Source organism: Gymnogyps californianus, chromosome 11 (genome assembly GCF_018139145.2).
Source record: "Gymnogyps californianus isolate 813 chromosome 11, ASM1813914v2, whole genome shotgun sequence".
Taxonomy (NCBI): Eukaryota; Metazoa; Chordata; class Aves; order Accipitriformes; family Cathartidae; genus Gymnogyps; species Gymnogyps californianus.
The window spans coordinates 765,929-783,049 of NC_059481.1; the positions used below are offsets into that span (position 1 = coordinate 765,929).

Sequence of the window (17,121 nt, forward strand, 5' to 3'; positions counted from 1 at the left end):
GTCGAGCGGGTGAACTCGCTTCTGGCCGTTTCTCACACAAAGGCAAAGACAGCGTGGCCAGGACTGCAGCCAAGGAAGAGCACAGAGCAAACGTTCGAGAGACGGCCCGTCCCGCAGGGACCCCGCTTTCCTCCACGGCCCCCAACATCTGGGCAGCATCTCTGCTGTCAGTCCTGTGTGCAAGAAGGCTGTGACCAAGCGGTTGTCCTCCTGTTGTCTTGTCTTCGCCTGTCTCCATCTAGCGTCTTCCGTCCCAGGGTCAGGCAGCTCCGAGAGGCTGGGGCTACCTCCCTGCCCAGCCCCAGGCCATGAGCGGTCACCAGCTCCAGGCGCAGATGAGCTCTGGGTCTCCGTTCCCCAGCTGGGGAAAAACGTTATCACTTCTCTCTGTAGTTTGTCCTGATGTATTGTTTAAGAGCTACATAGTCCACAATTAATCACAATAATTAATGAGAATAATTAAGGAGATGCACAACTACTGTTTGCAAGCCTCTAAACCAGAAAGGTTGCAGACGTCATCTGTTCCGCATCTAGAATTCAGGATAATTAATCGCAAAATGCAGCACGACAAACAGCAAAGCTATTGAGAGGTGCCCGTCCCACATCAGACTGGCTGTAGCAAAAAAACCCCGTACAAAAACACAGCGCAACAGCACTTCTCATTGCCGAAACCCCGGGCAGGGTAATAAAACCATTTCCAGGCCAGGAGAGGACATGGCAGAAACAATTTTCCAAAGGAGCGACGCGGTGCTGGCAGAACTGGAGCACAGCAGAAACAGCTAGCGCTCTGCTGGGCTGCCGCTCGGGGTACCAGGCTAAAATCATGCACGGAGCTCTCAGAGCTGGGAAGCTGCCTGCAAACGGCTTTTATTTGAGAAATAAAAAAAGGACAGAAGGGTGACGGTTCAGCCGCGAGAAGGGTGGCAGCGCCCAGCAGAGCCTCACTGCTTATAGTGAGGGCAGCAAACAAGGGACAGCAGGAACGCCCTCCCACACAGGTGAGGACGAAAGCAGCGCAGGGCCTTGCAGAGCAGGGAAAGGGAAAGCCACAAGCACTGCAGGCAGCGTTGCCAGGTGACAAGTGCCTAAGGAGAGGACAGGCAGGGTGGTTCTCTCTGCCGGAATAAGAGTCCAAGCAGGGTGTTTTGTCACTCTGTAAAATACCTGCCTGCCCGGGAGGTGCGGGGCCTGCGGGTGCTTGCCAGGAGCTCAGGGGCAGTGCGGAGCTGCAACAGCCCGGCCATGCCCACAGCCTGCCCAGAACATCCCACAGCAGCTCCCTGTGAGGGGAACGGCCTCGCGTGGCCAAGAAAGGCAAAAAAAGCACCCACTGGACTCCGCTGGCAGCAACACCCCAACGAACGGTGACACTGCGAGCCAGTTGTCACACCCAGCCTCACGCGGCATCTCTGCGCCACCCCAAAACTGTGGCACAAGGGCAGTTCTCATTGCCAAAACCCCGGGCAGGGCAGCAACGATGAGCCTGTTACTCCAAGCAGGATTACTGTCTTCCCTCCTCCGCACACGGGGGACACTGAAGCACAGAGCAAGCAAGTGACGTGATGGGTGCTCTTAGGGTTCAGTAACGAGACAGGGGATATCAGTGATACCCTCTTCGGCTTCGAGCCCCTTGGCTATCAGGACATCTCTCGAGCACCCACCACCCTCCCCAACAGGGGCATGCAGGCAGAGACACCCGAACCAGCGGCACCTCGGCAAAGCATTCGAGAGCTGCGAGCAGCAGCCGGAGACCTCGTGCTTTGCAAACTTTCCTCGGCACAGATGGGGACACGGAGCAACACGCAATAAAAAAAAAAAAAAACCTTCCCGGGGGGATACAAAAATAATACCGCGTACATTCCAGCTTCCCGAACAACAATCGCCTGAGAAGCCAGCACTGTGGGAAAGTCTCAGCTCGCTTTTCCTGGGTATTATAAATAGAATTGCGGCTGCAAGCAGGGCTTTAAATGCAGAGGAAGGGGGAAAAGGCCATTTAATGGGCTCTGTTTGAACTCGGGCTCTGGCCGGTGTCCAGCTTTCTGCAGAACAGCTGGTCACTTCCTGCCGAGCGAAGGCCAGCATCGCCACGCTGGGAACCAGGAAGCCCAGGCTGAGGGCTGCCTGTCAGATCCCGGAGTGCGCGAGCCCGCCAGGGGCATCGCACCTTGGGCTGCCACATATGTCACTCAGGATCCTGCTCCACTCCCGCTTGGGGCCAGGCCTGCGTTCTCCGACGTGTTGCAAACACCAGCAGACGGACAACGTGAGACCAGGCGAGTGGGTGTGAGACTTCCCCAGGACTCCAACCTGCAGGGCTGGGATCCAAAGGGTCTCGAGAGCTTCTCGTCCAGCCAGCTGCTTGGTTTCTGACTGCATGTGAAGGCTCAGCACCCACCAAGCTCTGTGGGACTGAACCCCACAGGTTACTCACACTGCGTGGTTCTCCAGGCTTGTTGTCTTTGTCCGGCTGACTGTCGCTGCCTTTCCCTTATGGGTACGCTGCTCGTCACAAGCCCTTGCAGAGCCCTGCCATGGGCAGCTCAGCATCGCTGTTATCCACATATTCATTCCTCTCTTCCTTACTCTAGCTCCTACTCATCTGGGTTATGAGCCTGCAGCTCCCCAGGCCACCTTTGAAGCACTAGCATCGTACTTTAAGCAGGATACCACACAGCAGAGCCAGTGGCTTGTTCCATTGTGGTACCACCAGGGCCCAGCAGTTCATTACTTAGTCTCGCCGCTCCCTAACCTCTTTCCCATCACTTCAATGGGAGCCAAAACGCCTCTAGAGAGCCTTCAGCCTAAGGGCCCCAGCCTCTTCCACTGTAATAAACAATGCAGACAGGCTTCAGTTTCCCGCCATGGCCTTGTCGCTTCTCATCCTTCCTCACACCCCTAGCCGCAGGCTGCCTGCTCCCCACCCCTGGCGCAGAAGGCTTCACTCCCAGCCCTCAGGCCTGGTGCTCCCCGAGACCCGCCTCACGGGCGCCTGTCTGGCCGCGAGGAGAGCCGGGCGCCTCAGGCGTCGAGGGCCCGCCGTCCCCACGCTCCCCCGCCCACTCGCGGCGTGTCAGCAGCCCCACGGGGGAGAGCGGGGCGCAGCGGGACCCCCTCAGGGAGCCGGCAGCCCCCAACGGCCGCCGCGCGTGCCCCGGGAGGGCGCGCGCAGCGCCGCGCGACGCCGTGGCGTCACCAGGCGAGGCGAGGCGGGGCGGGGCGGGGGGGGAGGAGGGGGAGAAGGCGGAGGGGCGGGGGGCGGAGCGCCTGCGCGGTGGGTAGGCGTGGCGCGGCGCGCGCCTTTGTTTGGGGCGGCGGTTTCCCAGGCTGCCCGGCGCGGCGCGAGGGGCGCGAGGGGCGGGGCCGGGGCCGGGGCCAGGCGGTGCGGGGGGCGGGGCCGGGCCGGGCGCGGGCCCGCGGGGTCAGTCGGAGCGCGGCGGCGAGCGAGGGCGGCGGCGGCGAGCGGAGCGGAGAGGAGAGGAGCGGGCGGACCCAGCCGAGCCGGAGCCGGACCCGCAGCCGGACCGAGCCGAGCCGAGGATGATAAACACCCAGGACAGGTGCGGGGCAGCGCGGTTCCCACCCTCCCCGCACCGCCGGGCCCACCCTGCCGCCCGCCGCGGCCTTCCTCGCCCCTCAGAGCGGCGGCGGTCGGGCCTGGGGTGCGGGCGGGCGCTGAGGCGGCGGCGGGGGGGGGGGGGCTCTGCGCCTTTCCCGAGTTAAAAATCCCCATCGGGGCGGCGCTTCTCCGTGGGGGGAGACCCCCGGGCGGGTGTCTGGGCTCACCGGGGCTGGGTCCCGGGGCGGGGGGGGCAAGTCGGCAGGGAGTGTCTGAGCAGCCTTTTGCTAATAAGCCTTTAACGCCGAGGAGGGTTTGTGCCCTCCCTTCCCGCAGTCCCTACGCATCTCTAAGGAAGGGTGATTTTTTTTCCTGGCAGAGTTGGTTATCAGCAGGCACGAACTGACTCGATTTGTGGGTATTTTTCTCAGCTGACCAAATTATCGTGTGTGTCTGTTCCTTGTTTAGAGTCCCAAAAGTGTCATTTCCTGAGCCTCTATCATACCGTGTAGATAAGCACCCAGAGGATGTGTATAGAACAGCCTTGTTTCTTGGCCGCTGAATGCATGGTAGATACTTGAGCTATGCTGTGTTCATCAGATGGTTATTTACAAATTGCTTCTCAAGTCAGGTTCCTTAATATATGACTTGCAGTGGCTGGCAGTTATTATGGGCTAAGTGCAACTGCATCTTCAGAGCCTGTTTTGAAAAGGGGCAAAAAGAAACATAAAAACTTCGTTTCTGTAATGTCAAGGGAGCTGCGTCGATCCTTCCATCAGGTCTAAGTGTTCAGCACAAATAAAACCCCCCAAAACCGAGAAAATGTGTAGCTTTTAGTCCCCAAGGTGCTGGTTGTTGTTGTGGACTGAAAGCAGCGCTGGCCTGGGGCTTCAAGTACGAGGGCTGTTGAAGAGCAGCCGTGATGGGGTTCAAAAGTTGCCGAATTGTCCTTTGCGCTTCCCAGGGACAGGGCACGGGGTTGAGATCGCTGGAAGCTTAGCGAGTTAAAATTATACGTGCTGGCTGAAAACGTACGCTTGCTTCCAGCTCCCGTTTCAGGCAGGACTCAGTCAAGAAGCTTTTGCTGGGGAGTTTCTTCAGGGCAAGGCCCTTGGTGATCTAAATGCATCTTAATCTAAACCGAGCTGCTGGAAAGCAGCTTCTCAAAAGAGAAGAGAGGCTAGAAGGGAGCACAGTCCTGATTTTTAAGCTATGAACAGGCCTCAGGGAGCAGAGTTGCAGTGGGCTGCTCGCGTGCGGGTGCGTGAAAGGATCAGACTTTGCCGGGCGCTTGCATGAACTTCTTCCCAGGGTGCTAACGGACATCTGGAGGAAGCAAAACCTCTTTTAATCTGTGGGGCCCCCCCCATGCTCGCTCCCCAGCGTTGCCTGATGGGGCTGCCCTGCGTGTGCTGCTCTCGGGACCCTAGCTGGCTGCCGCTGCGAAGTTTTGGGGGAGGACAGCGGTGGTGTGCAGGTCTGGGCTAGGTGAAGCGCCAGTGCCGCAGGCAGGGCTCAGCGGCTGAAGGGGTCTTGTGTTTTGACTTCTGCATGTGCCAGAGGAAGCAAAACTGGGAAGTGTGTTGAACTGCTTTGCATGAAAGCTACAGCCTCTCTCTTTTTATGGTGTGTCGTCCCCCCCCTCCAACTACACTTCATTATCCAGCTTCTTGATGCCTTGGCCGCAAGTTGGAGAGAGCTATCAATAGTACATTGTTGACTGGGGGGTGAGGGAGGAGGGAAGGGAATAACAAAGCTGCCAACAGCTTTCTGGGGGTGGGGAACGGCACAGCAAACTGCTTTGTCATGCCTCTCCACATCCACTACTACTGAATACACACTGGTCCATTGATAGCCCCAGTCATGCCGTGAGGAGAGACTGCATTAACACAAAACGCCACTGAGCATGTGTGCAAAGGGGTTTGCCCTGAGACATCTTCAGTGCAACTGCTTAATATCTTCTCCTAGTGTATTTAAACAGCCTTTTCTCCAAGCGGTGTCTGCTGTAGGCCATGGCACACGGGAACGCTGCTGAAGAGCCCAGTCTAGCGAACCTGGAGGAGGAGGAAATATGTGGAGGAAGAATATTTGTGTTTCCTGTGGAAAGGTTATTTTGGTATGAGGTGGCAAGCCAAGATCTTAGCAAATTCTGCCTGTGTCGTAATTCCATTTGTGAGTTATTTTTTGGCATTCAGAAATGCCAGATTTCAGTAGTTCGTTTGCAGTGTGGTATACATTCTAGCATGCTGTATAGGCGGTTCAGGTGATTCTGATAGTGCAGCTTGGTACTTGGTCTTTGGATACTTAAGCCTGTCTCCCTCGTGGAGAGGGATTAGAGTGGAAAAACCACTGTCTTGGGAACAGCTCAAGTGAGAAGTTTTAGGACAGACAGTAAGTTGTCTCTGACATCTACAGAGTCTGTCTGTTATAGCCTTGTTCCTTGCTCCGTGTGCTTATTGAAAACCCTCACGCTCCCCCCTATTTTGGTGGTGTTTACATAGCTTTGCGCTGGCGTGTTTCATAATGGGAACACTGGGGAACGACTGGTTTCCGTGCGTTGCTTTTGCAGGCTTTGTTAGAGGAATACCATTGCTGTGCCGTGCCTCAGCAAAGAGCTTTTGTGGTCCTGGTAAAGGAGGCAATGCTCCAGAAGTAAAATAATTTGCTTTCATGAACTTCCTAAAAGCTAGAGCAGATATTAAAGCCTGCGTTGAAAGCGATCCTGAAAGACTGCACGTAGGACATCCAAACAAACTTAGAAGCTGCAAGGGAAACTTATTTTCTTGCTCTTAAAAGTAGATCCGTGGGGTGGACTTGTAATTTTTAGGGTTGCGGTGAAGGACGCTTTCATTTGCATGTGAAAATGTCAAATTGGACGTTGTAGAGCGTGTTGAAAATATCTGAAGAATCAGCCCTTTCACTCCTCCTCATTTTGAAAATGTGAAACTTAAACCTCCTCCTTCAGGGTCCTGTTGATCTATTTGTAGATATTTGTCTATAGAAAATGTGTGCTCATCTGGTCATGCGTTTCCAACCATCTGCTATTGGCAGTCTTCCAGGCGTCCCTTATTAGCATGAGGTTGCTCAGCACTCTCTCCGGGTTCTTGCCTGTAAAGCCCCTCCTCCATTTCTAACAAAACACCACCGGTTTCTGATACGACTTGGGCAGCGAGTGTTTTTAATGTAGATGTCCGGGCGCTAAAGCCCACAGCTGCCTCTGGCGTGCTGTGGAGGAGCAGGGATACGAGTGGTTTGGGGTTATGAGGAGCTGTAGCGTCCGAAACGTGATCCCTGCTAATGTAACCTGGTGTTCTCTCTCTTTTTCTTGCAGTAGTATTTTACCTTTGAGTAACTGTCCCCAGCTGCAGTGCTGCAGGCACATTGTTCCAGGGCCTCTGTGGTGCTCCTGATGCCCCTCACCCACTGTCGAAGATCCCCGGTGGGCGAGGGGGTAGCAGGGATCCTTCTCTTTCAGCTCTGATATATAAGGTGAGAAAGATCTGATGTCTAAATAATACCCGTGTTGCAACTGTGTTCGGTTCCTTTCGCAGTCTGATGGGAATAAATGCAAATAACTCCAAGGTAATAAGTGGGAGAGCAGTTAATTTTTCAGCGACCCTGTTGGCAGATCGCTGAGCTGCATGCAGTGCTCTCCTGCTTAAATATCACCTGTTTGTTAAGAAACAAGAGACCTTTTCTCAAAGGTGTGCAGCAAATAATTCACTAGCCCTGTTCCCAGAGGCCTCTTTCAGCTCTTGTATGCGGAGCCAGCATTATCAAAACATGAAACAACTTCTTAAATGTCTCGCAAAAAGAGGAAGCGGGAAGCAGAAAGGTGAAATGCAGAGAGGGAATGGTTGATAAGCTCCTTCCTGTGCCCTAGTCCGGAAGGTAAAGCTGTCGGGGCCTGGGAGCTGCCTGAACTGATGTAGAGAGTAACTCCTGACTTCACAAAAGGGCAAGGCGGCCGTCCACCTCACAGGCTGGAATGTTTCTAGAACACGTGCATAGGATGAGGCAAGATCAGGAAGGCTTTGTATCTGCAGACTTGCTTAGGAGCATGTGGATCTGTGTAGCTCTCGCTTTTTGGCCCTTTTCATTCTACAGGACCTTTCCTTTCGAATGAGGAGACCTGGCTGTTCCTTGCTGTAGAATAATTGGCACTTGTGCAACTTTGTGTTGTGTTATGGTGGCACACATCTGTCTCCCTTCTGGGACAGGGGCTGCTTTTCCACATGCCAGGGAGTGAAGTGCCATCAGATGAGGTAGCCTAAATTTATGCTCAGCTTGCAAATTTGGCTGTTCAGACAGGAGTGTTGTCATAGGTGTTAGACTTGATTTTTAATTACCCTGTGGGAGGCACGCAGACTTTGTATGATGAAAAGATACAGGCTCTTTTGGGTCACAGCTACCAAAGTCTCCTCTTGAAATTCATGAGAGAATCGCAGACCTCACAGCTGCTTTCAGAGGAGTTTTCTTTAATGCAGCCTTGGTGTGAATTTTTAGCACGTGCCTTGCCCGCTTACCTTGTGAATAAATGTCAACCTCTGTAGCCTCTTAATAATAACATAACATCAGCTTAATGCTGTCGAGTTGAATTGTCACAGAAGTTAGAGGGGTATGAAATCCAGAGAAGCAGCACAGCACAACGGGCTTCCTGTCACATAAAGAAGATACATAAATAGCTTCAAGAGGGCTTGGGAGAAATAATGAATTCCCTTGGGGTGGGAGGGGATGAGAAATAGGGGACCCTGCAACTTAAACTCCTGCAGGCCAGCTTTGCCAAGCCTTGCGGACACACCAGGCAAGGTCCAAAGGCAGAAAATGGGCTCAACGTGGAGGAGATGCTGGTGGAAAGAATCACAGTTTGGAGACTTTGAAGTGTTTGATTTCAGTATGGCCTTGAATTCGCACAGAAGCTTTTGGCAGTGGTGTGTAGGCAGGGGTTGCTGCCTGTGGGGATGTCTTCTAGATAGCTGCATCCCAGAAATACGGATGTAATTCTTCCTGGATTTACTGCTGACAAAACCTAGCAGAATCTGTCAGAAAATCAGCCCCTTCTGTAACATAGCTCATCCCAGACCAGAGTGGACTGTGTTGCCCAGTGGCTTAAAGCCGAACCTCAGATGGGGGTTGCTGGGGCTCTCTCTGCCCCTCTCAGTCGCCCACTCGATCTAGCAGTGCTGTAGTTACAGCAGGCTGAGCTTTTCAGCCAGCAAGCTTCAGCGTGACCTGGAAAGGCATCTGGACCCAAAAGCTTAAGTCCTTTTTCCAGCTGTATCAGCTGTTCTAGTTCAAGGGATGACCTTTCTGAACGAGCCTGCCTCCTTCAGAGCATGCAGCGCAGTGCTCATATACAACAGCACTATAAATTAAGCAGCTGGGGCTCCCTATAGTTGTCGGTATTTTTGTGTTAAGAGACTTAATGTTCGGCCCTTCATCAACGGAGCTTTACTTGAGCTGGGAATGCAATAGCGATCGGCATCGGTGCTGTGCAGCCGGGACAGGCTTTGTGCGGACGGACATGCTCTGGCTAGCAAACTTGGCAGGAGGCTGCAGGTGTAGCACATGCCAGCAGCAGGCTGCTTTTACACGGGTTTCTCCAGTCGCTTGGCTATGGTAGATCATAACATCCTTTCTTCTTATGCTGCCAACACGTAGCGGCCTCCTCCCCCCCGTCCTTCTCGGGACAGCTGAGGAGCGTAGCTGGGTTGGAAAATCTTGTGCTCAATGAATTGTAACCAAGTGGAAGCTGGTCCTTGTGGCTTTACTTCACTGAAATGGAGCCGAGGGCTGGAGAGCTGGTGGTTTAGGCAGCTGTGTATAAAAGATAGTCTGGTGGGGTTTTTTTGCCCGTGATAGCGTGGCGGGGGGATTTTGCAGGGGTGAACTAAAACCCAACATTTGTTGCGTAAACAGGATTTTGCTTTGAGCAGCTTCCAAAGAATTCTGGGCTGCTGCTTCACAGGAACAGCTTCTCTCCCCGGCATCTCGCTGTCTCTATTTTCATGCCTAGAAATAAAATATCAGCTGCCCAAGACAGGCTGTGTAAACGTAATTCCCACTGAACTGGGGGAACTGGTTCTGTTAATTCCTGCGGTTGTGCTGCTTTTGGTTCATGGGCTGTTGCATTAGGGGGCTTTTAAGTGGAAAAACCTCGCTAGGTTTGGAGTGCAGGGCATAACTTCTGGTGACAGAAGGGCTAAGCCAGAAGGCTCGGAAAGCTTTTCCCCTCCTATTGCAGGCTCCTGCCAGTCTTCCCGCACAAATGCATGCGTGTGCCTCCCCCTCCAATGTGTCAATCCCAGCCTGCTTTTCTCAACTTCCTCACCCTGTTTTTGTTTTCGTGAAGTATAAGAAAAGAAGCATCTGTGAGCTTTTCTTGAGAGAAGGGGCTTTTCTGAAACAGAGACGCTTTATCCACAGTAACAACAACTGTAGAAGGCTCCTATAAGGTCACTGGTGAAGGATGTGCATGTAATCCCCTTGTTTTTGTTTTTTTTAAAATACACCTCTGTAGCGCGGAGCTCTCTCTGAGCTCGGATCTGACTCTTGCTGCTGGCTCCACAGTGGCTTTATCAGCAGCAGCCTGGCTTAACTTGAGCAGCTGTCGGTAGGTTTCTTGGTGCACTTGGCTTAGAACTGGTAAAACCCGACAGCAGGCGCAGCCACAAAAACTTCTTTCAAACTCGATGAATAAACTTATTTCCTACAGGATATTTATTCTGATGAAGTGTAAACTTGTTTTTCAGCTAAGCTTTGTGGGCTTTAAACAAACGGCAGCTTCCTCTGCTCCGGTTACCAAAGCCAGGCAGTTCCTAATTTGCATGCAGCATTACTTTGTCGCCAGCATTCACATACTTGATGGCTTCTTCTTTGTCACAATAGTTAAACCAAGAGGGATCTATTTTAATGCACGTGGTAATAGGAATTAAAGCACTGGGACAGAGGTTTGAGGAGCCTGGAAGGGTTCTCAGTGATGTTTTTGCTGAAGCACTCACTGGTCTTTCAGCAGTGCTTACACCTTCATAGCTTAAAACACCTACAAGAAAACATCTGCTTGAAAAGCAGCGATACTGAGGAGTCTTCCACCCTCTTACTGGGCACCGTTGGCTGCTGATGTGTTTGTACTGCCCGTCTTTTAAATGCTTCTTCACTGCAGATCCAAACTGGACTGAGTTTTCTTTGCTGTACTGGCTCCCTGTGTGTGTTATGGTCAGAGATGAGTATATGTCACTACAAAGCATTTATTAAACCTTGTCTGGTGAGATGCTGTCTTTCTGCAGCAGTGTCACTTGTTTCATTGTCAGTCCAGCTGATCGTCAGCAGATCAGAGCTCGTAACGAGCTGCTGAATTAATCACCCTGTTAAAATAAAATGCCTGGAGACTGGACGGTTGCTCACCTAATGACCCGAAGGAGTAAACCAGCTGTTGATGCTGTTGAGGAGAGAGGGACACATGGCTTTCCCAGGCGCTCCTGTGACTCGGGAACAGAGCAGACATGACTTCTAATATCTGGTTTACTTCTGCCCTTCAAAGCTGTGCAGGTGACTTTGTAAATGTGAGGGAACCGGGATGCATGAGCCTGTAACCAAGCAGATGGGAACAGTTCAGCTTCCACCGCAGTTGACAGTGTTAACTCGGGAACCTAATGAATGACTTCGTTGTTTCATTGGGGCTCTTTGCAGTGAAATGTGGAAATCATTACTGGGCAAGCCAACTGCCTTGAAAAACTGTCAGGAGAAGGAATAGAATTTTAACCACGAAATTGTTTTCTAGGAACTGCTGAGCTGAATCTGAGGCAGTCTGCATGCTTGGCATTCTAGTTAGAGCAGTATTGGAGAGGGACGTGTACCTTTGTGGTCTCTGGAAAAGACCTCCTCACAATCTTCAAACCTGTGTAGCTTCTGTCTGTTTTGGGATTCTCTCTGCACTATATATTTTCCTCCCTTATACCAGGAGGCAAACCATTTGCCATACCAGTTGGTTGTAAAATCTGGGAAAGCAATTTGTGGTCATCCCTTAAACAAAAAGACTGCGGTGGGGACTGGGGAGACAACGAAATTGGTCAGACTGCGGCAGCAGATGCTCTTCCAGCTTGTCGGTTCAAGTTGTGTTCTTTGAAGGGTAGTTCATGAACCGCCCTTCAAAGATGTGGCTGGGACCTGTGGTGAATGAACGGACTCTCACTACCCAGAAATTTAATATAATGTAAATATGCAGAACTACATTCCCGTGAACAGGAAAACATGACTAGAAAATCACTCTGAGGTCTGAGTACTCATTGTGGTGTGTCCTGGAGCCAGTGAAAGGGGAAGGGAAAAGTATAATGTTCTTCTTAGTAAAACTATAATACCATTTATTTTGCATTTGCGCTCTCTAGTTGTACTCCACCGGCTCTTCAGTATGTAGGACTTTACTTTTTTGTTCTTTATTTTTGTGTTAGGTTAGAATGAAAGCAAGGTCTTACAGGTAGTTCAGAGCAATAGCTCTTAACCACTTTAACACTTGCTCAGAGCGCTGAGACTTGGACATGAGCTTGCAGCCGACCGTGCATACCTTCACGAGCTATGGTGAGTCTCACGGCAGTGAATTTTAGTGATAGGCTGAAACTCTGGACACACACCAGTCTGTAAGGGCTGGTTCTTTGTCAGGAAGGCGCTCCCATTGAAAACACAGTCCCTCTGCATGCTCATTTCAATATGATCCCTTACATTTTTGGTCTACAATCTCATGGAGAGTTTTCTTTAACCCTAAAGTATATTTCATGAGCTCTCGTCCCTCCCCTGCACAGGACGAGAAGATCACTGTTAACCAAGATGTCCCAGTGCACGAAGGGAAGCCTCATATTGTCCACTTCCAGTACAAGGTCACAGAGGTGAAGACCTCCTCCTGGGATGCAGTGCTCTCTAATCAGAGCCTCTTTGTGGAAATCCCTGACGGATTATTAGCTGATGGAAGCAAAGAAGGGTAAGTTCAGGATCCCAGAGCTGCGTCCGTGGCTTCCCAGGGAGCAGGACTTTGCTTACGTGGGTGATGCTGTGTGTGTGGGGAGAATGGGCCGTATGTACGGCAGCTCTGTTCCTGGTTTGTGTATCTGAAGTACGTGCTTACTCCCTTGTCTTCAGAGAACTGTCCTCCTGTTAGTCCTCCATATTTTTTATTTTTTTTTCCCCCTGGTGATCATTTCAGATGGGTTACTGCTTTTTGAGTCCCTATGCTAATGAAAAATAAGCAATAAATGAGCAGCGTGATTCTTTGCGTACTTTGGTATGGAAAATCTACAAGCCTTTCTCCGATTTGGGTTTTGGGTTTTTTTTTTTCCCCTTTCTTTCTGCTGGTCACTTGGAAAGCTTATTTTGGCAGGCATTTTCCTCTCTTTCAGGGGAAAAAAAAAAAAAAAACTCCATTATATTGATGCTCTCCTTCTCATCAGTAGGTGGATCTGCTCTTGGAGTGCTGCCACGCAGGCGTTGGGCTCTGCCAGAATCTCTGATTTTTCTCTGTTGGCAGAATACGGTAGTGTTTTGTCCAGACAGCTCTGCTCTGGGAAGTTTGTGTAAACGCAGCTTCCAGAGCAGCTACTTCCTGCCAAGTGCTTTGCCAGAGATCTCCGCTGGCGGGGAGTACTGTAGCGTAGATGTGGCTTTACCGGATTCCTCTGCAGAGCTCTCTGAAGTCCTCCTAAATCTCCAAGTAGGCTTCATCCGTAAATGACACAAGCTAATTAAGAAAAAAAAACCTCATTGGGCACCTTCTGTAAGTGCCAGTATGCTTGCTGTCTCGCACTTGTCTCATTTGACTCCGAGTCCAGGTAAATGTTTGTGTAATTTCTTCAGTCGGCCCGTAAATCTTTGAGCTGTCCAAGTGCCTGCTCTCTTGGGAGCGGGTTCTTCTGGCAGGGTGTTTATATGCCTGTGTCATTGTGACTTAAAGCACAATTTTGTCAGATTATTTTTAGCTAGGTAAAACAGCCTAGTAGAGGCTATAATTAAAATAGTTCATTACCATATTAACAAAACTCTTGCAAATTTAATCTCCCTCGCTGCACTCCAGTCTCGCTGACTGCTGTTTAATTAGATGTCGATTGAAGCCCTGTTTGTCACTGCTCTAGCAGCCTGCATCGTAAATGGTTAGAAGGCCAGCAGTGACAGCGATGGCTCTGCCGTGCCGATCCCTGGGGCTCGGAGAGGGGTTAATGCAGCGCTGCTTCCATCAAGAGGTGGCAGAAATAATTTAGCTGGAAAGGCAGGAAGCGTGGATTCAAGGTGCGTCAGCTGTGCCAGCCAGCTGATGTGTTCAGGAAACAGCTTTGCCTGTGCACATACTCCTTCAGTCATGTTTTTCTTTTCTCTTCTGCCTGGCATGAGCTCTCTTCTTTCTTTCTTTCTTTCTTTCTTTCTTTTTTTTTTCTTCCCATAAAGCACAAAACTGACAGATCCCCTCGTGTATGTTGCCAGCGGAGGGGATGTAGCCTGGCTCAGGATCAGCTGCAATATTCGGCTTCCCGCGTACGAAGGCTTCTGTACAAAATCACTGGCTGGTGGGGACGGGTGTTTGTGCCCACCGGCACGCGGGTGCCGAGGACAGTGACTTGTTGGGTGACTTGGTGTGAGGCTAGCTCTTAGTTCTGCAGGGCTGGATAGCAAAGCAGGAAGCCCATTGTTTCAGCACCCATTGTTCGCTGGAAGGGGTCTGTAAACAAGTAATCTTTCTGCCTGAAAACATCCAAACAGTTGATAATGCTCAGAGGCTTCCTCAGGACAAGGACTTCCTATAGCTGACGTTCTTTTGTCTTCCTCCTCCTTGGCAGGTTATCAGCACTGTTGGAGTTTGCTGAAGAAAAAATGAAAGTAAACTACGTCTTTATTTGCTTCAGAAAAAGCAGAGAAGATAGAGGTGAGAACTCGCCCCCACTGTCAGGTTGGCTCCCTAGATCTAAAATGGTGCTGCTGAAGCTGTACAAAAATCTGGTAATCCTGAGGCAAGGCTCCATGGGACGCTCCCTGTTGCAGTTAATTGTTATATGCATAATTCTCATGGCGTTCATACAAATTAGAAATAGTTTCTTGTGGAGGAAATAAGCCCTTTCTTGAGACTAGGGGAGAGGGAGTATTTTGGTTTCTCCAGCGGATATGCTTTGCTGTCCTGCCATTAAATTATTACTAGTACTCTCATGCAGAAAGCTGCTTCTGAATTACTTGGAGTATTTTCTTGTCCGGAAACTGGTTAATATTTCTCCTTTGGTAAGGAGTGAAGGTCTCCATTTGGGACCAGGCTTCTGTGATTCGGAAGGAGAAACCAGGAGGAAGTCATTATGTGGGAACTGAACGCTTATAGCTTGTTGCCCTGATGTCCATCTGCTTTTTAAAGATCTCCCAGCACTTTTGCCCTTCCTAGACTTACAGGTAATCCTGACCCTGGCTATAGATGCTTATGACATAAGGGGGCTGCATTAGGATCTAAAGATAGACGTGTTGGGTGAGTGATTACAGCACGGAAGTTTGAGGAGATTTGTTGTGAGGTACCAAGCCATGGATGTGTCACTTTAAATCTTACTAGACGCAGGCTAGTAACCAAGCAATTGCTGTGGCAGGAGTAATTCAAACCTTAATTCTAATTTTACTCCGCTGCTTCACAAGCTGCACTGTCTTCTCTGAAACGAAGCACGTTATTAGAGCTAAGCTGTGCTGAGCCCAGGAAGATGTCATTCCACGTTACGATGCCAAGAATAATTTTCAGATTAAGCTCTTGCTAGAATGTCACCACCACTGCAGGTTGTGTAGGTGACCTCCACAGTGGCTGGTTACAGGAGACATCTGATACTGGTTTTTGTTTTTAAAAATGGGCTATGTGTTGCTCTTGGACCTGGCTTATTTGTATGAGTTCTGGAGCGCTCCGGATCCTGGGTCCTTGTCTATGCAGGTGAAATTTAGTGCTGTCTTGAAAATACACAGGAGCTCCTCTGCGTGACCATTCAGTGGCTTGAAGTTGATCATCAGAGGGTGCCGCAGAGATTAGGTGCTGCACCAGCGTAACTTTCATGGGTCACAGGGAAGCGATCGCTTTAGTAACAAGCGACCGTGCATCCAGTCACTGCATAATATAACCTCGTCTGGCTGAGACAAGGTGTGGGGGGGCTTCTGGGCTGACCCCGCTCTGAATTTCTGTGCGTAACCCGTGGTGACTTTCCTGGGGGACCGCACTGAGCTGTGCTGAGCTGTCTTGAGTTTCCACTGAGCTCCAGGTCCTCCTCGCGGTGACAGCAAATGTCTACCTAGACCCTGAGTAGGTAGATTCCTGTTTGCTGCTGTCTGACCCGCTTTCAGGGCTCAAAGGGTGCTGGGACCCACGTAAGTACAGACAAAAAACTTTGATGTGCTGCGGGATGGCCACGTGCATCCTGGGAAAGTGGGTCTGTGCGGCTGGTGCAGGTAGATGACCAACCATCTCTGTTTCTGAGAGGGGATGGAAGAGACATCGCAGGATAAACATGGACAAACCTCCTCTGCTGCACAACTAAAATCCCCTTCATGCTTAGTAGCAGCTGTGATGAATGCAGGAAGAGACAAAACCTCCTGTTCAAGAGGGCTGTCACGTTAAAATGGCTTCTTTCTGTGCAGGAAGCTCTGGATGCACTCGCAGAGGGTGTTCAATGCACTTTGATACTCGTGGCTTCTAGGGTGACGCTGGTAAAGAGGCTTATTCCTGGTGATAACAGATTTCCTTCTCTTTGGTAGCTCCACTCCTGAAGACATTCAGCTTCTTGGGCTTTGAAATCGTGAGGCCTGGTCACCCCTCTGTCCCGTCGCGGCCAGACGTGATGTTCATGGTGTACCCCCTGGATCAGAACTCTTCCTCTGATGAAGAATAGCTGCAGCGGGGGACTCCAGCGTCACCTGAAAATGCTGTTGAGGGGAGAGAGGGTTACAGCTCCTTTCTTGAGGAAAGGGAAAACAAGCTTCTGTTGGACTGAAACTGCATTTCTCATTGTTAGATTGGCCTGTGTATCCTCAGAGTTGACTATCTCATTGAAATGTGTTGCCTAGAGAACTATATATACACACATGTAATCACCAAATAGTAAATGGAAGATGTTTATGAACTGGCATAGGAGCTCTTTACATGCAGCTGTGTGGTGTGTTAGCCTAGGGGCGCCTGGCGCCCGGGCCATGCGTGGGGGAGCACAGCGGTAGATGCAGTATCAACTCCTTGACTTCTCTAAACCCGTATTGGTCCTTTCCTGATCACCCGATGTGCGCTCATCTGACAGACTACCTTCTTGTTTTTCACTCAAGACTCTTTAAGTAGAAGGCATGTTTTGGGTGTTAGGCACATGGAGGAGACGTGCTCGAGTTTAACCTTTAACACTACATTAAAACCCCCGTGCGTCTCCGCTTTGAGGCGACCGATGCTGTTTTAACTGGTCTAACCTTTTTTTTTTCTTTTTTTTTTTTCAACTTCTTGCTCTTCCGGCTTTTGTTTTAAGCAGTCTTAACTCTGTTCAATGTTACCACTGCACTATCACAGCGTTCAATAAAAAGGGGCATTCAGATGAACTTCA

At 50.6% G+C, this 17,121-nt stretch overlaps 1 protein-coding gene across 1 annotated transcript; it reads left to right on the plus strand.

The window, feature by feature from the left end:
- Positions 1-3,472: 3,472 nt before the first annotated feature.
- Positions 3,473-17,121, plus strand: OAZ2 (ornithine decarboxylase antizyme 2). The gene is given in 6 exon segments (XM_050903586.1): positions 3,473-3,557; positions 6,888-6,963; positions 6,965-7,045; positions 12,352-12,527; positions 14,371-14,456; positions 16,298-17,121. Coding segments are annotated over 6 exon segments (573 nt in total). The 5' UTR covers positions 3,473-3,537; the 3' UTR covers positions 16,432-17,121.